We start from the raw sequence: 23,766 nt of genomic DNA, 5'->3' as shown, positions 1-23,766 counted from the left end.
GTTTAAGGGCTGTTGTGGGGGCTGCTTCCAGTTGCAGTAACAGAGACTTCCCAGAGGAAAGAAGATAAGAGAAAGATGTGCATTTTTTCTGGAGACCTTGCTACATTGCTGCTATAGTGCCACAGCATTTGTCTGATAATATCTTTGCAGGAGGTAGGAAGGACTGGAATAGTGACTGTTTTCTGCAGTTCTTCCAAAGGGATGAGAAGTTAGTAGAGGCTGACTCTTCACTCAAAAACCAAAAAGCTTTGGTTTGAACAATGCATTTTCATTTTTAATCCAAATACTCATTAGATGCAAGAGATGCAATCTGACCACCTCTCAAACTTGTTTCTATCAAAATACAAAGGTTAAATGCCACTATGGCACTTTTGCTCAGTGTCTTTTTGCTTCTCACTCTTATAGCCTGGGAGATGCAGGAAGAAGAGCTGTAAATCCGTGAGTCAGAATACTGTAGTATGAGAAGTAAGCCTTTGTTCAGTTCAGCCATTAAAAAACCATCTATGCACAATTATTTGTTATTACTTCTACTTCTGCCTTCCAATGTGCAAGCAAATGGTGTTTGATATTGACAGTTGTTTAATGCTGGAACTAAAGGGAAACATTGTGGCCCAGCACCAGGGAGGGGAAGGCAGAACTGCCATTCATTTGGATAGACATGCTTAATCATCAACTATATAATGCACTCTGATCTGCGCAACATCTGACTTCTGAGGAGAGAAAAGTTCTGAAAGTTATTACAGGAAGCACAAATTGCATAAAGAAATATTATCATTGAAAGCACACATTGCAAAGAAGGAAAAACTAAATCAAGATCTAAGCACTCATTTCTCATTGGCACCATTGGGAACCACATTTACATGCATGCAGCACAAAATAATTTTTGCAATTAAAATAATTAAAGTTACTTCATTTTATAGAAATTATATTTCACATTCAGCTGCAATTCATAGGTTAACCTTGTGTTATTTTAGCAAAATTGAAAAGCTGGGGTTTCAACGCATCACTAGTACTTCTGTTCAGCTAGAAATGTGCAAAGGTAAGTTTGCTTGTCTCTAATCACTGTCTTTAATGTTTGCATTTTACTTGATAATTTTATTCACTGCAACAGAAAGAGGAAAGTCAGCTTACTGTCTCAAAAATATGCTTCTGCAATTGGCTCTGAAAAAGTAAATAGTTTCCCTCAGAGAACTCTTACTCCTATAAAAGATAAAATTCCCCAGTAAGATTTACACATCTGCCTTAAGGAAATAAACTACTGAAATGCCAGCATTTTAAATTGCTCCATAAGCAACACAAAGTTTTTCTGGTCACGTGGGTGGTGTACAAGTAGACCTCTATAGACAATGTTGTCCAGTATTTAAAAAGAAAAGCCAGGAGCTTTTCTTCATAGAAGGAAAGAGTCATCTGCCAGAGACTGCAGAGCTCTTGCTCTTCTGTGTCAAGCCCAAAGCATCTGCAGTGGCCTTACTCAGCTGCCATGTGGCTGCTCTGTCAGTGGGAAAAAACAGTAATAATTGGGGTAGGCTCTTAACCAAAGAGGTCCAGCACAGCAGGACACAAATTACCCATCTGATACAGGTGATTTGTTGTTAACATCTCTGTGATCTTTGGGGAATCTCACCAGTGGTGTGAAAGGTGCTACACAAACAAGTTCAGTAAGCCACTGGAACAAGCGCTCAAGTGCAGGAGGTCACTGAAAGCAGGGCCTGGATGCTCCTCTTGGCACCCTCCCAGTGACAACCCTGTCACCCACCCACAAAGAGCAGGGACTGAGGCTATTCCAGCCTCTGAAAAGGGCACTGCTCACCTTGTGGGGCCCTGGCAAGCACGGGCAAGCTGGGAAATCCTGATATTTTCTGGGGAGGAGACAACAGAGTTTTGCAATGCCCATTCTGCAATCCTGGTTGCGTGAGGGTTTTTGTTTCACAGGGTTTCTTTCTTTGCCATTCAAATATCTGGACCTTCCATTGAGAGCATAATTCCCAAAGTATCTGAAGAGGTCATTCCCATTTAATATAGCCCTTTAACATGACAATTTCTGGCTCAAATATAAATTGGAAATTTAAAATAGAATCACTATGCTAACTTAGTGGGATCCAGGACATTTTATTTCATATCGGTCTAGCATTAATGCCCATGTCACTGCTCTTAGGGGTGAAAAGAGACTTGTTTTTAACGAGCAACTCTATAACTAGCTCAGTCTAAACCCTAGTCTCAGTCTTTTTTGCCTTGTATATCCAGAAAAAGACTTTGCAAACCAGATTGTCCTCGTGATCCCTGAACAGCCCTGCTCCTTTCAGTCTATGTACACAGGTTTAGCCAACTGAAACTTGGTAAACAGCTGTGCTGAAAACCAAGCACAGGGGATAAAACTGGTTTGCTTCATTTTAGCATGCAATAATATGTTACTATTTACTGAAACAATTTAAATTGTTCATAATTTACAGATGGTTATGGCTCCCTTATCCTGAAACTTGTCTCAAACAGGACTTAAAGACTGAAGAGATTTTGTCAACTGCCTTATTCCTTCCATTTAAGCCAAGTAATCTCCTTTATAGTCACCAGCTAGAACCGTATCTTTGCATGAAAACAGACAAGATAATATTGTCATCACTGTCTTTTGTTTTAGATATTTATTTTAAAGAATTCAGTCTCTGTGAACTCTCAGATAAGATTTTACCACTTTTTTTAGTTACTGCAAAAGAAACATTTACATCAGTCCAACTTACTGTCAAATACTGCTCCTGGGAGGAGAGGGCAAGAATCCCACAACACTGTGACACAGATGAAAAGGTTTTAATCATAGTCATAGTTTATGTCTACAAATTCACCAACAGACGGAGATTATGATGCAGCCTTTACCAAAATTTTTACTGAACTATATTTCAATCCTTGAAAGCAGCCATTTCTGGGAATCCAGTTGCTTTGTTCTCCAGCAACTTTTCCTTGCACTTTGCTCTAGGAGTTTTAGTACTGCTAAGAGTTGGAGCCACACTTAGACTACTTTTAATAAAACAAATGTGTTACCATGCTTCACTACAACTTAACACCACAGAGCATGTACTGCACATAAATATCATGTCGTGTTCAAGCCCAGCTAGAAAACACACCAAGAAAATCTCTGTCACATCAGGGAGGCTTTAAACATGAAGCAAGCACAGCCAGGACCAGACACTGATAAACTGGAAGCAACAGGTTCTTTTTTAAAAAAATCTCTTGCATTTTGTTTTGCACTGACGATAAATCATGAATACTGACAACGTCATTCACTTCACACCAAGCCCTTTTCAGGATTATTTGACAGTTGCCTGGGGTGCAAAAAGTAATTTTTGAGAAGTCACGATAGGCACTTTTACAAAGACATATCTAGATCAGCAAAGCACACATGGAGGATGGTTCCTGCATGAATGAGTCAGTTTCCACTGGTTGGCAGAAACTTTCAGTCACTGAGCAAAACTGAAACAATTATTTGAATGTATTCATCTTCACCTCTCTGAGTGGCATATGCATACTAGGAACTTAAATCCTGGCATTTTTTCTGTGTCTGCTGTCCGTGTTCCATGTTCCAAGGAACGTGGAAATAATCTTGAAAAAATTAGTCACTTTGTCTATTTTTGCAAAGCTCGTTCAAAAATCATCAAGTATTTTTCAGTGTGAGTCACTGCCCACATCCCTGTTGCAATAATTGGATTACACATTTTCATTAAAATCTCTGACTCTTGTTCCTACTCTTCAGCTAGAAGACGAGCAGAAGCCAGGTTTGAGTTTTATTAGAAGACAATGAAGTTTTCATATGCAATTATGCACTAATTTTGCTTATTTGAAAATACAATAAAATCCAAAACAACTAGCTAATCAAGCGTGGGTTAACCAACCCATGCTCTAGATGACACCATTCAGCCAACTACGGCTGATAAAAGCAAACTGCAAAATAACAAGGCTAACTCCTCTTCCTACTTCCAGGGAGAAGAGCTTTGGCAAACCGTATAACCCAGCACCATTGCCCTTCTGCCTTTCAAGGCTGGAAAAATGAAAGTGGAAAGCGGTACCTGGGGAGAAGCTGGTGTGTTCCCGTGGGCGCTGGCTGCCGCTGGGCTCTCGCTGCCTGCCTGCCTGCCTGGGCAGCCCTGCGCCTCCACCGCCTCGTCCGCCTGCTCTGGTCAATGTTTTACCAGGCTGTGAACAACCTGTGTCCCACCCTCCCGGCAAACATCTGTGGGAGAAGGCAGTGCCGGGGCCACGGGGGCAGAGCTAGTGCTGGAAAGGTCGCTCCTCTTCTACCTGCCCTGTTCTCCACAGGGAAAACAAAGCACTCAAGAAAAGGGAAACGTGCTAAGAGGGGGATCTAGGGAAAGCATGTCATGACGGGGAAAAAAAGGTACATGAGTGGTGCTATTAATAGGTAATTTGTGGCAGGTAAGTCATGATAACCTTTCTCTGTACTGTTCTAAGATTGCAGGCAAGCCTAGGCGTGCCTTGCCGAGAGGGAATGCTTAATTTGTGGGAGTACATAAATTTCCAAGTAAATCTTTGGCATAAGAGAGCAGTCATTCAAATGACAGCTAAACCTCCAAAATCATAACAAAAAGACCTGAGCTGCGTGATGAAATAATGCAAAGGGAGCCTGAACACGAAGACGGGGAAGAAGCAGCCAAGGCGATCTGCAACACCTTGCTCTACTCCCGTATCTCGGCTTTTTCAGGAGTGCCTCAGAGTTAAAGCTCTACCTGTGCTAAACAGAGGTTGCCTGTTCTCAGGAAGTTAACAATTACAAGCAGAGGGCAGGTGAAATGGGCTGGCAACTGAGCACAGTGCTGATAAGGTGACACTGCTGCTCCCTGAGGAGGAAAGGGTAGCTGCTGAACTTGGGAAGCACCCAGAGGCTGGGACTCAACATGGAGTGGCTGCTTCCCACATGGGAGATTTATTTTGGACCTGGTACACAGGTATTTGCTCATGGAGGAGCAATGGGAAAATCTAGGCTACATTGTATGTTCTGGTTTTGTGATACTGCCTTGTCTGCCACAGGATTTCAATCCTGGTTTGTGGAAGAACAATTAATTTTGTCTAATTTGGATCCCCAGCTTAAACAGTATGTATTTTAATGCACATATTTAGGGAGAAAATCTACACCACAGCTGCTCCAGCTAGACAGATTAGCTGCTAAGACCTGCCACATAGTGTAACAATGACCACTGTGGTGGGGTCCATTTGATGGGGTTGCTGTTGATCTGGATCTTGTATGGCCTTGCACAGGGTTGGGGATGTCCATACCCAGTGATGCTGGGCTGAGGGACACCAGCTGAGTCTGGTCAGGTTGGAGAGGCACTCTCTGCCTGCTGGGTACAGTGCTGTATGTGTATTCACAGGTGGCCAGCAGCACAGCTCCGTGCAGCTCAACATCTTGCATGCACAGGTGACGCTTGCTTCAGCAATGGGCTGTGGCTTGACTCAAGCAGATGTGTCACTGGAATCAGGAGTGCCTTCCCTGAGCCAGGACTCCTCAGGGCCCGGGGCCCAGGGCAAGCCTGCAGGGGCTGATGGATGGCAACTTGCTGCAGCAATATGAGCCCTGTGGCTACAGCCTATACCAGATGCCCAGTGTGCCCAATGCACACAACCCTGCTCAGCTCTCCAAGGTCCATTTGCTCTGGGTGCTTTCAGGTGTGTTGCTCTCTCCTGCCGGTCTGCATTCCCCTCCCCTCCCATTTTGCATGGAAAAGGAGAGGCAGAAGGGGAATGTTTCACACATCTGGTACTGTGCCACCATGGCAGCAGCCTGCTGCTGTGATTGCCTGCTAGGATGGTTCTTTACTGGGAATGGGCAGGATTGCTGGCATGTTTAGAAAAGGCATATGGGCTTCCCTACAGCTGCTAGACACAATCCTGCTGCTGTGGGACAACCTGCAAGACTGATCAGTATCTTTTGCATAAACCTCATGAATTCCCAACATCAGCTTGTATACCCTCTGGATGAAAATCCCCCACAGCTGCTTTACAGTGTCTGCTCCCAACGTGTGAGGAAAAGTTCGATAATTGTGCAGGGGGGGAGAGAGCCATCTTCTGCCAGCTTCTCAGGCTGTGTCTAAGCCACACCATGTTAACCCCTTGGTGCCTTCCTGCTACCCCAGTAGAAGTAAAAACACCCTGCTATTTCACAGAGCTGCTTGGAGTCTCAGCTGTGGCTATCACCGCTGAGACCCCCGGGCAGAAGGAGGGAGTTTATCTGAAAGAGCTCATCAGGCTTAAGACCCTGCCTAACCAGATTCAGGAAGCAGGAACTTCTTGTGGCAGTCTTGCTCCGCCTGGTAACGAATGCTGCTCCCAGAGAGGTGCACTAGATAGGCAAGGGAGGAGGTTCAGCCAAGCTGTTTCTCTCTTCAGTTTGGATAAGGACCCCATTCAAGATCTCTCAGATTTTCCCAACAAAACCTGGTTGGAAAAGACCATGTTTCCATGAAAAGATTTGCTTTAGCCAGCTTGATGTTTCCTGGTTGCAGTAGCATTTCAGCAGAAGACTCTGGAGGAGAGCTGGCCACACATATTTGTCAGATATAGTTTTTACCACTGCTTTGTTCCATGTCATGGTCTTTGGTCTTTGGCAAGGTTGAAAACTGAGGCTGCAGTGGTGAGATTTGGAAGTAAAAGAGCGTCACACTTGTTAGGGAGCCAGCTCAAATTTAGTTTGCCTGGCAGCATAGGCAAGGTTACTGCCTGTTATGGGAAGGTTGTACAAATACTCAATTTTCCACAGTGCTAACACTTCTACAAATCATGTTAGCCTGGTAAAAGCCTAAGAGAGTCAAATAGTGTGCAGTATTGACAATCTGAGGCCAGAGGACTTCAAAGAAACTCAGTTATCTGTTGTAGCTGCCAGGTGTAGCTATCGCAGAAAAATGATGGCTCTACTACAGCACATCTAAAGTTGTATCATGTCACCCTGGGCAAACAGAGCAGTGGAAAATTTGATGGGTCCTCCCTCTAAATCTGCCCTTGTAGATTAGCTGATATAAAGCAACAGAAACCAAACATTTTTTTTGTTGTTGCACAAGAAATAAAAAACCCCTTCCCTGTATTGCCATCACCTTGAAAAAACTCAGTCTGTTATTCACACATTTTCCTCTCTCAGAGATAAGGTTTCCACAGGCTCAGAGAGAAGTGGATGCTTCTGAGGAGGTCAAGTCTGCCCTGGTGTCATCTGGTCCAAAGTGTGCTGCACCACGCTTTTGCAGATCACTGGGGGTGGACTTCTGATTAATGCATGGCTGACAGAAGGGACTGGGGCCCATGGAAACTTGGCATTTCAGTCTCTTTTCAGCATGCAACCTTTGTCACAGAGCACAGGTTTCAAGGGCAATGTAACACTTGCATATTTACTTACTGCAAACGGAGGAGGTGCCGGGTTGGACAGCCTACAGACTGTAAAGTCAGACATTAATTTAATACAGACACTGTATAACTTCAGACTGGCTTGAAGCAACTAATACATGGGGATATTAAAAGTGAAAAAGCACCTAAAATTCACAAGGCTCTATCAGTGAAACACCAATTTACTTACAAATTGTTAGCAACCTTAACAACACAGAGACCAAACAACTAAACTAAAACATGGGAATCGGGTAACAGAGGGGAAATTTCTGTGAATCTTAAATGGGATTTAATTTTGTTCCAGTTCTCCTTCAACAGATGCATTTGTATTTCATCCTGCAGGGCAACACTTGCTTTGGAAAAGAGCACAGGCAGATCCAGAGGGCCTACTGCGGAGGCTTTGAGAACTTTCCATCCCCAGTAAAGAACCTGCATCTGAGCACACGGGGCTATTAAGAATATGTTTAGACTCATCCCTAAGCAACGTGTCGAAACCACCTCCCCAGGAAATACTGGTACAGCACTGATCTCCTCCGACAGGAGCTACATCCTCTCCTCAGGAGCAGAAGGACTAGCAACTACCTGCTGCTAAAAAACAAGTGAGAGGGGAAAAACAGTCCCTGTGAGCTGTGGTAGATCTTTATCACAGTAAAACAGCAGAGACCTGAAATATGAATTGAGACAGTTCTTTCAACAGTGGCCTGAATGCAGCACACATGAGGACACCTCTCCAGCTGTGGGTTTGATTGGGTGTCTGGGCTCTTGGAAATCCTACGTGGACATGCCAGCAGTTCAAGATCTACAGTCCTGCCATACCTACTCATCCTTTTGGTCCGTAATATAGTATCTTGTGCTGAGCTTTCAGAGCAAAATGCCCTGTAGATATTCATCTATTGGAGGATGAGTCCTCAGCACCTGACAAAGCACTCCTCTGGATGATAAAAGAGATGGTAAAGAAACTATGAAACACTGCTGCTAGCTGATCCCAGAGCTGTTTGGCTAGTGGTTTCACTGGATAGGTGTTTCAGTCATCACTATGCCCTTGGAGGGAACAGACCTTGCAAAATACACAAGATATGTAAGAAAACTTGCTTGTGATTCATTCCCAAATGTCGATGGGAAAGAACATTTGCAAGCAGTTTCTTTAGAGCTGCTAGCAAAGAATGGGTAACACTGATACAAAGTCATATGTCAGACTAGAAAACACCCTACAAAAAGAGGCTTTTTTTCAAAAACCAACACATCTCACCTTTCTTGTTCACTCCCTTATTTGCAGCTTTTTTTTTTTCAAAAATAGTATTACAAAACATTATCGTCCAAAGCTTTCAGGGAGAATTGCCTATTTTTACTCTATCTTGTTTTGTAAGACCACACTATGCTAGTGATTTGGCAACTTCACACTGCGGACAAATATTTCAAAATATTCCCTTCTTCTGAACACAGAGCTGTTCAACCACTTTTACATGTATTGCTGCATTTCGTGATGCCACCCACAGTCACTCTTAGGAAAGGATCTGGGAAACTTAATGTTTTAAAATCAGAGATGTACATACCCCATGGGTTTTGATTTTAATGCAAAAGTCTCTCAGCTAAGGTGCTTCTGGGATTTGCTGATGGGAAAATTTTGTGTAAACAGGGAGAATCTCAGGCTGAGGCTTTGATGGTGCTGATTTAGTCAGGATCCTCACTGGACAGCTGGGAGGGGTATGTGTGGTCTGGATGCTTTAGCAACGTCCTCATCTTATCCCTGGACCTTTGTATTCACTTGTGGAGACCAGTTGCAGAGGAGAAAATGGACAGGTTGTCAGTGGTCTGGGAGGAGATGCCTTCAGGAGCACCTGTGGCGCCCGGACTACTTGGCAGGCACACCTGCCCTGGCAGCCATTGGGATGGCACTGGGTGCAGGTAGCAGTGTCTGTAGGGCATTGGTGTGTAGGGACCATGACATTAATTTATTTATTATCTATTATCTATCCTTATGTCAAGATCTATTAGGTTTTAAAATGCTTTGTGAGAGCTGACTGGACATGTGGAGCTCTAAAAAGTGAGAATTTTTAATAAAAGAGAATACACGTGTTGCTAACAATACATTAATTCTACTTTCTTGGGCGCTAACATTGGAACTGAAACTAGTCTGTAGCCATTTTGGTGTTGAGCATTCTTCTTACAATGTCCTTAGCACCTTATGTTAAATTTGGGCAAATATTTGCTCTCAAATTCAGTTCCCAACATTTGATGACAAGAAACACCTTCATTAGACTCTGCAAGTGCAGCTAGTTGGCTTGAATGAACCCCAGGAGACAAGTAATGTTTCTAATTTAAAATAACACTTAAGAAGATAGTACATACAGAGATTTTATAGCTAAATGGAAAAGAATGGGTCTGAATCAGCCTTTCCAGAACATACTGCCAAGATGATGAATGAAATATTTTTATTCTCATTTGCTTTACTCAAAATCTCAGGAGATATTGATACAGATCTCTGTGAAGCCAGTTCCTGAGGACTGTATTTATGTATTTGGAAGCTATTATGTACTTAATTATCTCCATGCAGCCCAAAAGTTCCCAAAGCTTCAGTACACAGATGCCTTTCACAGTATACCCACCTCATCATCAAATTCAAGGCACAAGAAAAAACATTTGTAGATGAGTGGGATGAAGATCTGAAGGTTGAACACACAGTGGACCTCCTGCTTTGTGGTTTTCCTATCCTCTGCCTGTAAGAGGTGTCTGGCTGCCTCTCACTCCTCTCTTTTGGTGGAACCCAGTGAAGAGTTCCTGCCTAGAAATAGCAGAATGGCTAAGCCACAGCTGGAGGTAGATGGGTTACCACAAAAACATGAGTTAGTTGAGGATGCCAAGGACAGAGTGCGTGACTTGAGAATTGTCTGAAAGGAAGTTAAGAGAAAATCATGGAGATAGACATGTTCAGGAGGAACAGGATATTGGGAACTGCTTACAGGGCGAGTGACAGATACAGAGGAAGGTGGGATAGAGTTGGAAGGCATCTTGTGGGTGGAAGAGATAAGAGGAAATCCACAGTTTCTGAAGGGAAAAAAAATAGGATGGGGCAACCCAGCTGCTGGAGTGAAGTAAGTTGTTTTGGAGGAACAGCTGATGAGACATAGTAATGCTTGTGAGAAGGGAGAAAATGAGGGTTGAATTGGAAAGAGGAAGTAGTAAATACAGGATGTACAGACAATGGCTCTGAAGGAGTGCATGTGAGTCAGGCAAAATAATAGCGTACTGGAAGAACATAACCAAAATGACATCTAGTCCCTGGGTGAAGGAAGAATTGGTGGGTAGTGTGCTTTCAAGCCATGCATCTGGCAGCACTGTACAGGGTGCTGGAAGCCACACTGCTCAAAGGCTGAAGAAATGGAGTCCATCTAGAGAGAGAAATGGAAAAGAGTCAGAGGGGACAGTGCAACGGCGCCCGACCACATTAGAACAGGGATATTAGGGACAAAATTCCTTGTCTGGTGGAGCTGGTCTTGGGACAGCTAGAAGGATGCAAACTATTCAAGAGGAAGTGGTGGGAAAACCAAGTGATGAGAGCTAAGAGGTTTAAAGATCAAAAAATAAATGGTCTATGGGCATCTGATCAGTTAGGGGGCATTTTTATGACCAGGGTGAAGTCTTGCTTCGCTTTCATGAAGTCAAGCAAAGTAGTGAGGCTGAGAAGGCAGAAAGCTAACAGGGACATGGGACATTGAATGACAGTCACTGTGCTGAGAAATGAGAGATCATGGCAGCTGGAGAGAGCCTGAGGTGCAAAATTTTGGGAGGAAAACAATGGGGAGCAGCATGTCTGCAGGTGGTTGGCCGGGGGGAGGAAAGAGAGGTAATGTTGGGTGCAAGCTGCAGGGACTTGAGCTTGTTAACCCTTGTTAACAAACAGTGGTGAAGTGTCAGAAATGGACAGGTACTGTGGCTGCTGCTGCTGCTGCTGCTGCTGCTGCTGCTGGGGATGGGCCTCTGCCAAGGCAGCAGGGAGGACTGGGGAGGGCAGGGCCAGCTGCTGCCAGGGTGAAAGGAGGAGCAGGAACTGGAGGGGTAATGGTTGAGGAAGAAAAATGTAAACCTTTTTCCTGTTTATGATAAAAATACCCTCAAGCAGATTTTCACACTAATAAAAAATATTCATATAAAAGGCGCCTAGGAGAACCAGCAATACCCTCTCTACAATAGCTACATCACATGTGCAAACCAAATATGTTGCTAAACTTGTTTTTTTTCTATGTAAGGACTAAAACCAGATATCATTTCCTCCTATGCACACACAACCAGTAATAGTTTATGCTTGTAGAGTTCCCATCTATTGTATGAAAGCTGGAGAGCTGAGTAACACAATGTTCTGTACCAGAAAACTGCAGCATTTAGCCAGTCTATCAGTTCCCCAGAGTAATTTCATGGTATTTCTATTTTTTAAACCTTCCATTAACACTGAAAGTGGATTTGTTTTTCCATGCAAAGAAATGATTTAAGAGAAAATCTGTAATGACTACTCTGGCAAGCACATGGATGTATTTTCTGAGCTCAGTGGCAAATTGATCTTCAATCTGGCTGTCCTGAGGCAAGCAGCATGGCTAGTGAGAAAATCATGATTCAAGCTCCCAAGATACAAAATTAATCTTGCTCCTACTTAAGATTTTAGAATTTAAAAACCTTTCACCAGATTATGCAAAATTCACTTGATAGCATTTCATCTTAGGCAGACACTGTATTTTTGAGCTCTGTTCACTACTATGAAATCAGGAGCTGTTCTACACATGTATTTCAGTGAAAAAAGTGCTATCTACTTATAGGCACAGTCACAGATATTTGTGGTTGGCTGGGTCTCAGTCCAGCTGCCGGCTGCAATTCAGATTTGATACTTGGACTCAGTGTCTATCAAAACTGGAATTACACGTTGTACTCTCACTAATCTTTGCAAAAGATGGAGGGATTCTCAGGACCAGCTTGTTCGTGCAAGTATTCTGCTTAGAACAAAACTTCTCAGAGGACAACTAGGGCCAGATCTTATAATCCTAGAATTATAGAATCACAGAACAATTTGGGTTGGAAGGGACCTTCAAAGGACACCTAGTCCAGCGCCTTCAACGAACAGATACATCAACTTGATCAGGTTGGTCAGGCCCCTGTCCAACCTGAACTTGAACACTTGCAGGGATGAACCATCTAACATCTCTCTGGGCAAGATGTTCCAGAATTTTACCACCATCATCATAAAAAATTTCTTCTTTATACCTAGTCAGCATTTACCCTCTTACTTTAAAACCATTACCCTTATCCTATTGAACAGACCCTGCTAAAAATCTGTCCCTATCTTTCTCCCTTTAGCTACTGGAATGTGCTATAAGATCTCCCCAGAGCCTTCTCTTCTCGTGGGGGAACAACCTGAACTGTCAGATTTTCCTCACAGAAGAGGTGATCCAGCCTTCTGATCATCTTCGTGGCCCTCTTCTGGACTTGCTCCAACAGGTCAATGTTCTTCCTATGCTGAGACCTCCAGAGCTGGATGCAGAACTCCAGGTATGGTTTCATGGGAGTGGAGCAGAGAGGGAGCATCACCTCCCTCGGCCTGTTGGTCACATTTCTCTTGATGCAGCCCAGGCTGTGGTTGGCTCACTGGTCTTTGAGAGGACATTGCCAGTTCATGTCCAGCCTCTCATTCACCAGCACCCCCAAGTCCTTCTCCACAGAGCCATTCTCAATTCCTTCATCCCCCAGCCTGTCTTGAATACCAGGGGCTTCCCTGACCCAGGTGCAGCACTTGCACTTAGCCTTGTTGCTCCTCATGAGGTTCCCATGCGCCCACTTCTTGAGCTTGTCCTGGTCCCTCGGGATAGCATCCCATCCCTCAGGCATAAGAACTGCACGACTCAGCTTGGCACTGTCTGCAAATTGGCTGAGGGTGCACTCCTTGGCTTTTTGCTTCAAAACGGTCCCCTAAGCAGGGAGGATTTAAACACCTGAAATTATTTAATTTGATTCAGCCCAACTCCATTTATTCCACAAGGATATTGAAGGGCACTGAAGTTTTGCCTCTGTTGTGGACTTCTAGCTGGGTCATTTTTCTGGTACTGCACATCAGTCACAAAAAGCTACATTTTTTGCTGTTTTTTAAACAACAGAGTAATGTATGAAAATAGTCATCCAGAAATAACATAGAGAATACTAAATGGACGTCACAGACCACTGTGAAAGGAGATGACAAACTCTTTTTTAATGATTACCAAGACTCTAAGCATCACCAGATTATGAGAAAGGTCATAAAAGATGCCTTAGTAAAGTTTGCTAGGCACAGTCTAAGAGCCACTCAATTTATCACCATCAAAATACCAAATTCTAAACCCAAACTGTTAGTGTCCCATCTCCAAGTGTGAGAATAGTGCTGCAAACCTGTTAGCAGAATTTTTCCATGATTGATTGTACTTTCCTTTTTTTTTTTTTTTGCAATTTATCACCTGAATCTAGACTGAAACTTGATTGGTAGTTTGGAATAATCCTGAAGTATTCTGCAGTGATATTCAGTATTTCATGTTACAGCTACGTACTTGTGGGCTTTCAAATCCTCTTAATGGTGTACATTCCCTTAGCCTTTCCCTTGAAGGAATCCCAGTTCACTTGTTTTTCACGTGGTGCTTTCATCTCCTTTCATATACAGTCAGCTCTGAAGGAGAACACTGAAATGATTAAAGTCAGAAATTAAAAAATAATACTTGGTTTCACTATGGTTACTGTGACCATTTTGAGTGATAGGATAGCCATTTATCTGATCTCACACATTAGTCAGATACTGGTTAAAAATGTAGGGATGGGAAACTGAGTATCTTGGCCACTTCTGAAGACTTTCTTCTTACTAAAGGACAATACTATCTCCAGACAAAGCGTACCACCAGCAGGCACCATTCATCATAGGACAAGTCAGAATGCTCTCATCCATTTAATTATTACAATTGAAAGAGGCTCCAGATCATGAAAAGTGTTTCCACACCATTTCACCCATTGCTTGGGCTGGCAGTGCGAACACAAGACTGCTCAAAAGTGAAGAACTGCAGAGCACGAGAGCAGGTCAAACACAACAAGGAGCAATGTCTCTGCTGTGTTTTGTTTGGGGCCAGCCAAGGCTGCTCAAAATTTCCTATTTGCCACTTATACTTGCTTCATTAGAAGTAATAAATGATCCTGCTAGACACTGGGTCTGTTTGAGCCAAGGCAAGAACTGCCATTGCAGCATCTTTCACAGAGATGGCACATAGCCAGAGTGAGCCTGCCCTCTCAGCTGGCATCACCTCTGACCAGCCTCACTCCTCTCTGCATGCTCACTTCTAGGCTGGGGCACTGGTTCAAGAGCTGGACCTGAGAGCCTGCCACCAGGCAGATCTCCTGTGATCCTCCCTCCACCCTCGCATTCACTCCCAGCATGGCCAGAAGGATGCTGGGAGAGCAGCCAGAGCTGGGGAGTGCCTGCCACCCTGCCTGGGCTGAGGTGTAACCCCAACACATCCAGGGGAAAGGTAAGGTGTTTCTTCACGAGAGGCCTCTCTCAGGAACGAAGGCGACGGCGTGTTGGAACACCGTCACTCCTAGATACAAACAAGTGAGGGCAACTCAGCCAATCTAAACAAACAAATAGAAGCACAGAGGGAGGAAAAATTGCACCTTTTGGGTTTGCTGCTATTCTTCATGTGCACATTTGACACTTAGATGTTATTACAATGGATGCCACGGTTCAGTTATTGATTGAGTCCAAGTTACTGAGCCCATTTCTTGTTCTTCACTGATGTCACTTTATTGATAGGTTGAACACAATTTCATTTGCTTGTGGCTAAGTAAATCATCAGTGAAAATCTTTATTTTCTTACAGTGCTAAACCCACTAAAAACATGAACCAGGCAGAGCATCAATGAATATAAGCTTGTGGGATCACACTGTGTATGAGCCTGAAATTCCAGACCATGAATCAGTCTGTGGACTGTGTGGCAGAGCCTGTAGTGATCCTTTGCACAAAAATGGATTAAGACTTGCCAAAACGTCACTCTTGTGAGTGTGTTAGTTGATGTTTTGGCTGTTAGCATCTTACTTATTGCACTCTTTTTTAAGGAATGGTAAATAAAATGGTAGAGTGTAGCTCCTTTGGTGTGCAGATCTCCCACCTGTGATGCTGTATCTCTGAGGGAAGAAGCAAAGGAGAGATGGATTTATAACCCCAGAGTTGTACTGAGGAATTGCCACTGTTAAAACCAAGTTCACTCCATCCCTGCACTACTCTTGATGGTGCTGGCTATCAGGAGCTCTGTAAGCTTCTGGACTTCTTCAGCCATTAAAGGTGCTGGTGGGTATTCCGAGGGAATTTATTTCTAGCAAGCAAACAGTCTAACATGTCCCATGCCCTGGATTAACCTCCCTTGAGTGGTGTATGGGATAAGCCAACGCAGGGAATCCATGTCTGTTTAGTTCTAGAGCTCTGTTCCTTCTATATGATAACTGGAAATGGAGGTAAGGGGGTTGTACCGTCCTAGTTCTGCTAAAATCCCTCTCTTGCCACCTGTAGGCCTATGTGAAGTAGTATATGTGAGGAAGGAAAGAAGATAAATTATGTTCCAGAGAAGGTGAGAGGAATTCTCATGGCCCCACTAGAAACACATTCAGGGCAAACTGATTTCTAGAAACTAAAATTTCTATTGATTTCATTCCAATTGAGTGAAGAAGGGAATGGTGGGACTATGACAGTCACTCAAAAAGGGGTTTCAGCCCTATCATGTTTTGGTGACATTCTTTTAGAAACCTGTGTCTCCAAGATCCTTTTTGCCTTGTGAATAAGATGCTGAAGGAGTATCCAAGATAAATGCCTGCATTTCTAACCTAAAGAAAAAATACCGTGCTCAGTCATGCAAATTCATGTATCAGTCAGAATCCACTGACATCCCTGGGATATCAGATCATGGTTTGACACAATTTCTTTTAATCTAACAAGTCCTCATTCTTTATTAGAACAAATTAGCACAGTTCCACTAGAGTCAAGGTAGTGATACTGCTTCAGAGGGCTTCACAGCAGAGCTTCAAGCAATATCAAGAATAAGTTGCTTTATCCCATCTGAAGCAAAACCTAGAAGTTATATAGCAGTTAATGCACCTCAAATAATGCATATACCATTTATAAAACTTTTATAAAAGCCTGTATTCCAGGCAGTACAGATATATACCTATATCAAAAAAGCCCATGTGAAAACATGCCTTAGCTCCCTGCAGCCACAGAAAAGAAGCTCACATCTTATGATGACATGCATCTGTGCACACATTTGACTCAATTCTCATGATTTTGTGTATATATGTGGGCACAAAAACTGCAGTACCCCTTTTTTAAAAAGTATTTGTAAATAAAAATTATTTATTATATTTTTAAAATTTTAGAATATTTATTTAAATAATTTTTTACAATTACTAAGCCATAGGAATATCAGAGTGGTTTTTTCTTATTTCATAATATATATTGCATGTACTTTGCCACATCGGCACTCAGATGACAAACCCACAAAACACAGTGGGCCAGAAACAGCTTGTCAGAGTTTCCCCTCCTCACAGCTTCAGAGTTTAAGGCAATGGAATTGCACTCATGTTTTTAACAAAGTGCTTATCTTTGTTGCAGTATAAGAGAGGGGGATAAATAATGGGTTTTTTTCCCTGGTAGTCTGAAGATAAGCAAGTTAATTTAAACTACTGAGTATAATGTTTCTTGCTATATGTTCTCAAGCACAAGGGCAATCCAAGTTTTGCTGTATTGCTGTGATGTGTGTTTTACTTATTTAGAGGACAAAGGAAGAACTTGGGGTCATTTGTTAATCCACAAACTTTTCAAAAGTTATTTTCGTTTCATAGAAGAGAGCACAGAGCTCAGTTCTGAGTCTTCCTATGCATAAAAAGAGGGACAAAGTGGGACAGAAGAGGCAGAGAAGAAGGTCCTCTTGGCTGGGGCAGTCTTGTCAGGCTAGTTTAACAGGGTTAAAAAACCATCCTAGCGTAAATAAATGGGAGCACTACAGCACATGGCTTCACAAAGCATAGCCTGCAACTTACTGGACCCCAGACAAAATACACCATCATGCAATGCTGCTCTGGCCACTGAGCCCTACTCCTATGTCTCCCCATGCATCTGGTAGCTATAGCCATGGTGTAGCTGAGGGAACGACCTGCTTCCCAGAGGTGCTGTGGCACCACTGCTCCCTGCAGTGCTCTCCCCTCCAGCTCAGGCACAGATGGGAAGACAGAGCACCTTGAACTCATCTACACATCAGAAAAGTTGTACACAATTGGCTCACAATTCAAATAAAAATATAAGAACAGTGTTATTATTTCAGACTTTTGGGGCTCTTGTAGCCCAGTAACCTGTCTGCAGCAGTGACCAAAAACCTGATCACAGCAGTGACCCTAGAAGAACAGCAAGAATAGGATGAACATAATTGATCTTTTCTGCAAGTCCTCTCCCCACCTCCAACCATTTTCAGCTCAGGGGGCTCCTCCAGACTGATCCAGTTTGCCCAGTGGTGGACCTCTCTTCCAAGTACTTGCCCAGTCTTCCTTTGAGTGTCTGAAAAAAATTCCTGCAACTGTCATACCCTTTGGTAAAGAGTTTCACAAATCCAGTATTTGCTGCATGAAGAAATATCTCCTTTTATTCTGAAAATGGGTCCTAAATTTTTGTCTAACAGTCACTACCTCTTGCATTGGGAGAGACTGTGAACAGCTCACCCCAAACCACCCACTTCATATCACCCTGGATTTTATAGACCTGAATCAAAGAAACCCCCATAGTGGTCTCTACCTGAGCCTGAGCCTACTCAGCCAGAAGCTGACTATCACATGTGTTTTGGCTGCTTTCTTCCAAGGGATTAGGGAATTTACTAAAATGTTCTTGTTGCCCAGGGTCCCTGCACATCCTTGTGGCAAAACTTCAGCCCTCACTCACTGGTTGGACATTGAGCATGCTGAGCACAACAGCCACACAAAGCTTGGTGTGAGACACTGGTGCCAAATATTTAATTGCCAGAGTGTGAGTGCTGAATTGTTCTCTTCATGGTATTCTGCAAAATACCAAAGATTTTGCCTTACCTGGTATGTTAAACTTGGGATATTAAGGGTAAGATCCCCTCATTACTTTGGTACACTCATTAGCTTTTAATTATATTTCCTGACATCACGTTTCCCTTCCATCACATCATTCTGCCACATTATAATTTGGTTTATGGCTTAATTTCAGTTAGCTGTAGGTAAGCCAGAAAGCAGACCTTTTAATGGTCATCAACACTGCAAGCACTCATATATTTATTTCTACCTGCAAATGTCTGCATGTGATGCTACTAAGTTTTTCAGTTGCCCTCTGAAAGCCAAAAATTCAGGATGAGCTCAGTCAGAAGACTTTTTAAAAAGCTTGCTTCCTAAGGAATGATTTCTAATGCTCCATGTTTTCATTATTTTAACTTCTCCATAGTAAGTGGGCTATAATCCTGCCTGATCAAGCAGATCTTGTTCAGGCAACATACCTTCAATTGATTTTACATCCATTCATTGGAATAATTTTCTTTAAAAACTGATTTTATGTCTAGCTAGAACCCAACCAAGTATGTTTAAACTGGCTACCCTGTGTTTACATGTGCACCATATGGCTACCCAATTTACCTCCCATACTGGGACAGGAGGGCATTTTTAATTATTTACAGCAGGGGCAGCTCATAATAATCACATCTGTAAAAAACAGCTTGGCCAGTCATATTCCTCACAGGTCTGTGAAGCATCTCAAAAGCATGTCCTGCCCTGCTCACTATGCAGACCTTCCAGGCATCTGATCCCCTGCTGAGGCAGGGCCACCCAGCTCTGAGAGGAAGCACTGGCATCATAAAGAAGAGCAGCTGGAGCCAGGAACGAATATGTGGAGAATGTTGGGACAAATGTATCAAATACCTCAGGTTAATTGGCAAACAGTTAAAGCTAATGCCTAGGAAAGCTCTCATGATATTGCAAATTCAGGGCTGAAAGTGGTAGATATAGAGGGCTCACCTCTCTTCAACTTTAAACTAAAGATGCTGGTATTATTTCTCACTTATTTGCTTACTTATGTTTACTATGTTTTGAGATTTTTCCAAAGCAAATTTAAGATGATAATATAGACCAACCATGGCAGCATGCTCAATGGGGGTGACTTGATCAACATCACTTGTACAGACACAGGTGTTTCAAAAACACCATAGAGGCAGGAGACACAGAAGAGGAAGATAATACTGCTGGAAAAGTGCACTGAAGTGATACCCTTGTGAGTCACCACTCATGGTCTTTCCCTCCAGTCTCAGCCGATCACAATATTGCTCTGGTTTCCCCAGAGACCTGCTGGAGGAGCACTGCTAAATACTTCACATATCCCCCCAGGATCCCTCTGAGAGACTGCTGGAGAAAGAGCTTGGACCCGAGAATCACTTGCAGATGGGCTCAGGGGTGGGCTTTGCACAGCCGGGGCCCTGGTTCTGTGGCAGAGCAAGTCTCAAGTTAGTAATTACATGTTTAGCATATTATGCAAGCATTTATTCCTGCTTTTTCACAATTATCCGTTCTTCCGCTTTGTGATAGCCACTCCTTTTCTCATTGATTTCACACACCACAGGAGCACAGGCCCCATCAGCATCAGCATTTTCCCCCCAGCCTTGCCTGCCCTGCAGCAGTGACCCTGTGCTTCCTGGGTTAGGACCCATATACTACTCATGCCATGTTCCTCCTGGATTCAAATTACTAAGATCAAAAGTTCAGCAGGTTCTATCCGCAGTCAGACTGTTTATGTGTTTATTTGTTCCAGTAACCTGCCAGGTCTTCACCAGTCTTAACAACTCCATGAGAAGATCCTTGCCTTTCTTCAGAGCTAGTTTGACTCGTGCAAGCGAAAACTGAGGGGCTGCTTTGGAGGGAGAGCAGAGACGAGGGGTTAGTGAAGGATCATGAAACACTGTTTGGAGACAGCAAATTACCATTAAAGAATGCTGCCCACTTATGTAGAAAAACTGGGTGCCAGTTGCTCACCAACCCTGTTATTCAAGTTCTGCAGCCTGCAGCAAAAGGCTCCTAGAATTAGCTCTCCCAATCTGGTGGTGAGACACCTCTGATGTCTGAAATGGGTTTGCCTTGGGGTTGTTAAATACCTGCTCCATGTGATTGGACTAATTAAAAGTTTTTAGCCAAACAAATCCCTGTTTGTGAGGGTATAAGAGCTAAGAGGATTAGATGTTAGTTAAACTAGACATAACTGAGAAAACAAAGCTGCTGCTGTTAATTCTTGAAAATGCTACCCCAGTGTGTGTGGGTGAAAGGAATGGATAACAAAATTAATAGGTGAAACAAAAGTCTCAGATGGCAAGTATAACCCATCAGAAAAAAGTGCTCCCTTGAATTCAATATTGCGATGTAACAGGGGAATATATTCTACATACAGATGGCAAAACCAGCTTTAGTTAAAAGTTGGTCTTGATATCCTGTATTCTTCTTGCAAAGGAAAACTGGGTATTTTCTATTATTTTATAGGTTTACTACTATAGCACATCAACTAAACAGGTATATACAAATAGCACCAGAAGCTGGCTAAGCACAACACAACTCCACACTTTGATCAGAAAGATTGTCTGCTACTACACTGAGAAATTGGACAAGTCTCATTGTTGTCTCATTGCTGACCAGCTGGGAAGTCAGTGCCTCTCAATGACTTTCTACCCTGTCCTTCCAGGGGGGTCTCAGTTAAAAAGAATCAGCTTCTTTACATTTTCATATAAATCAGAAGTCAACTGTTTTCTTCTGCCAATAAGGGACTGCTTGCAATAGCATCCCCAGTAAGAATAGATTAGAGAAAATTGAACTTGGATCCACAGCATATTTGTGCTGAGCAAATGTTTCCTCCCTAATTAAAAAAAAAACACAAAACCCAGGCCATTAGAGCCTCCAGACTCCTCCTTCTCCCCCTCTGCAAACAGACTGCTGTCTTATGCCTGCTTAGAAATTCTTGACTTTATTCCCAGTGAAACTGTTTGGTTCAGCAGCAGCCAGCAGCCCTCTCCATCAGCATCTGCTGCTACCTGTCATTTTGCCTTGTTTCACTCCTTTCTGGGCAGACATCCCATGGATCCCAGGTTGTTATCTTGATGGCTTCATTCTCCCCTCCCAGCCCCATTCTAGAACACCTGCTAAAGCTGCTAGCACTAATTATACTTTTATTTGAATGTAAATACTTTGCTTGGGGACATAATAAGTATACACCTGATTTTTCTGATTTTGTAGCCTCTGTAAGAAGGCTGCTGTGCTGATCAGTGCCAATGAGGAAGGGAGAGATGTAAGAACCACCTCCACAGAAGTATGTGAAGTTAAACCGTGTCAGTGAGCATTCCATTGGAATAGAAACCAGTTGCACCTTTTAAAGTCCAGAACAGCGGACGCGCTTTGGACCCATGTCATTTAAATACCAGTTCCCCAAACCAGAGGGCAGATAATCACTCTCCCAGGCACAGACCAGGGATTGGGGTGAGCTCTGGATCGTACCTTACACACAGAGTGGGTGCAGCCATATGGTTTTGGCAGGCGACACAGCATCCTCCTCTGGAGGCAACCAGCCTCTGTGCCAGAGAGCGATTCTGGGCGCGTTTGATTTATTAGCAGAGATGTAGCTAATGGGGAACAGAGATAGAAAACCAAACACCTTATTCAACAAGCAAAATAAAGAAATCTTTTACATCTGGAAATACTGAGGCAGATGATCAAATAATTAGCACTGCAAGTTTATACTGCCTGCAGCTAGAAGAACTGCTCTCTGTGGAAACAGGAATGTGGTTGAGCCTGCAAAAATGTGATAAGGGATCTGTACCTAAGATTTTTGGATGGTCTGTGTAGATCACAGGTGAGTTTCCACAGAGCTGGAGGAGCATTCAGGACTGGACTCCCATGAAAAAACTCCCTACTCTACTCAACTGAGGATGCCTTGGCAAGCAAGTGCCAGTGCCATATTTTTACTCCTTCTGAGAAGGTGTATCAAAACTAAAGGTGTAGAAACAACGTTTTTTTCTTCTGTCACAAGTTGACCCCAGAAACAGCAATAACAAAAATTCTTTTCACTTGCTTTTCTCAACCAAATAAAAAATCAATTTCAGTTTATTTTTTTTCCCCCTAGCACTTTAGAGCACTTAAATTTCCACATAAAGTCCTCACGATTTAAAATCAGAAATATCTTTCTTGGAATTTTTACTTTTATACAGATCAGTCTGTTTTGCAAACTTACAAATAGTTTTATTTTTACAAAATCTTCACTTTTGGTAAGTATGTAAGCTGTTTACACATATTTTTACCCCAGCCGAAATTCTGATGAGCTTGCATATTGTAAGGAAAAAAAGTACGGGTATGGATTTCTATGCAGATGTTTCATCACATGTGTGGGCTGAGGCTGGCTGTAGCTATGAAATACAAATGTAGTATATACAGATCTTGCTGATCTAGTAGAAGTATTAAATAACAAACCTCCTGGCTCTTTTACAGAAGGATGATTCAAGCAATCCATAGGTTCCTAGGCTGCTGCATGAGATCACAGCCTGATCACACGTGTATGATGGCATAAACAGATGAATAATAGCAACTGCATTTTCAGTCCCACCCACATTTCATCTTATTTTTTTAAATCACATTACACCTACACACAATGCTTGGCTAAGACTGACAAACACAGATGACAAGAAAATCAATATGTTGTTTTCTGTACGTGCGCATTTCAGGAGGAAATAATTACTGGGGATTTTTTCCCCTTTTTCTTGTTTTTATTTTCAAGGAAATAAATCTGAGAAAACAAAAGACAAGCGATGAAAGTCATTAGTTGCCATGGGATTTCAAATGCTAAGTCCTAGCACAAGTGCAGGTAAGACTGGACTAGAGTAGGAGACAGCTGACCTAGTCCAAAATATTTCTGCCTGGCTTCTCCATTGGGCTGCTCTCAGCTCCAGCACATGCCATGACCTTGCCTCTGTTGAGAACTGGAAGAGCATTGGCCTTGGCTTGAATGGAAGCAGGACCAAGCCCTACTCAGACAGTTTCATACACTACATGTCAGATATGCATGCCAGCATTATGCAACGGGGTAAAAAATTAAAACCTGTCAGGCACAGAACTGGTGCACTCAAGGACATACTGTTACTTGTTTTGCAGCTTTGCCAGTCTAACAGGGATTAACCACATGCCATTGATAGCTGCCATGATAAAGTCAACCAAAACACTTCATTTTTTAACTTTCAGGACATGATCTAAACTTTTGAGGGAAATGGCTTGTTTGGTCTCAAGTTTTTATTTGAAAAAAATAAAATTAAACTGAAAAAACATTTACTT

General features: G+C 42.8%; 2 protein-coding genes across 8 annotated transcripts in view; one reads left to right on the top strand and one right to left on the bottom strand.

The window, feature by feature from the left end:
• RBM47 (RNA binding motif protein 47) overlaps positions 1 to 23,766 on the bottom strand; it is a 76,572-nt gene that overhangs the window by 37,740 nt on the left and 15,066 nt on the right. For 2 of the 5 annotated variants that reach the window (XM_019287340.3, XM_019287341.3), the window contains one exon: positions 21,943 to 22,067. The exons of 2 other annotated variants lie outside the window; for them this stretch is intronic. In XM_019287340.3, the coding sequence (XP_019142885.1) occupies positions 21,943 to 21,968 (26 nt within the window). In that variant the 5' untranslated portion in view covers positions 21,969 to 22,067. Of the gene's footprint in view, positions 1 to 4,052; positions 4,257 to 21,942; positions 22,068 to 23,766 lie in introns of those variants that run through there. One more of the 5 variants, XM_019287342.3, reaches the window with a different exon arrangement.
• On the top strand, positions 4,256 to 14,793 carry LOC109144966. 3 transcript variants are annotated; one of them, XR_005601777.1, is made up of 4 exons: positions 4,256 to 4,419; positions 7,714 to 8,202; positions 12,715 to 12,906; positions 14,710 to 14,793. XR_005601777.1 is itself a non-coding variant. In XM_039551112.1 (3 exons), exons 2-3 carry the CDS (start codon positions 8,307 to 8,309, stop codon positions 13,348 to 13,350), a joined length of 651 nt encoding a protein of 216 aa, XP_039407046.1. In that variant the 5' UTR covers positions 4,337 to 4,419; positions 7,714 to 8,306; the 3' UTR covers positions 13,351 to 13,665. The 3 variants fall into 3 exon arrangements, 1 of the variants encoding a protein (XP_039407046.1); XR_002046056.2 differs by having other exon boundaries at positions 7,714 to 8,321; XM_039551112.1 differs by lacking the exon at positions 14,710 to 14,793 and having other exon boundaries at positions 4,337 to 4,419; positions 7,714 to 8,321; positions 12,715 to 13,665.

The sequence above is a fragment of the Corvus cornix genome, chromosome 4 (genome assembly GCF_000738735.6).
Source record: "Corvus cornix cornix isolate S_Up_H32 chromosome 4, ASM73873v5, whole genome shotgun sequence".
Lineage (NCBI taxonomy): Eukaryota > Metazoa > Chordata > Aves > Passeriformes > Corvidae > Corvus > Corvus cornix.
This window is presented reverse-complemented; position numbering and strand designations above follow the sequence as displayed.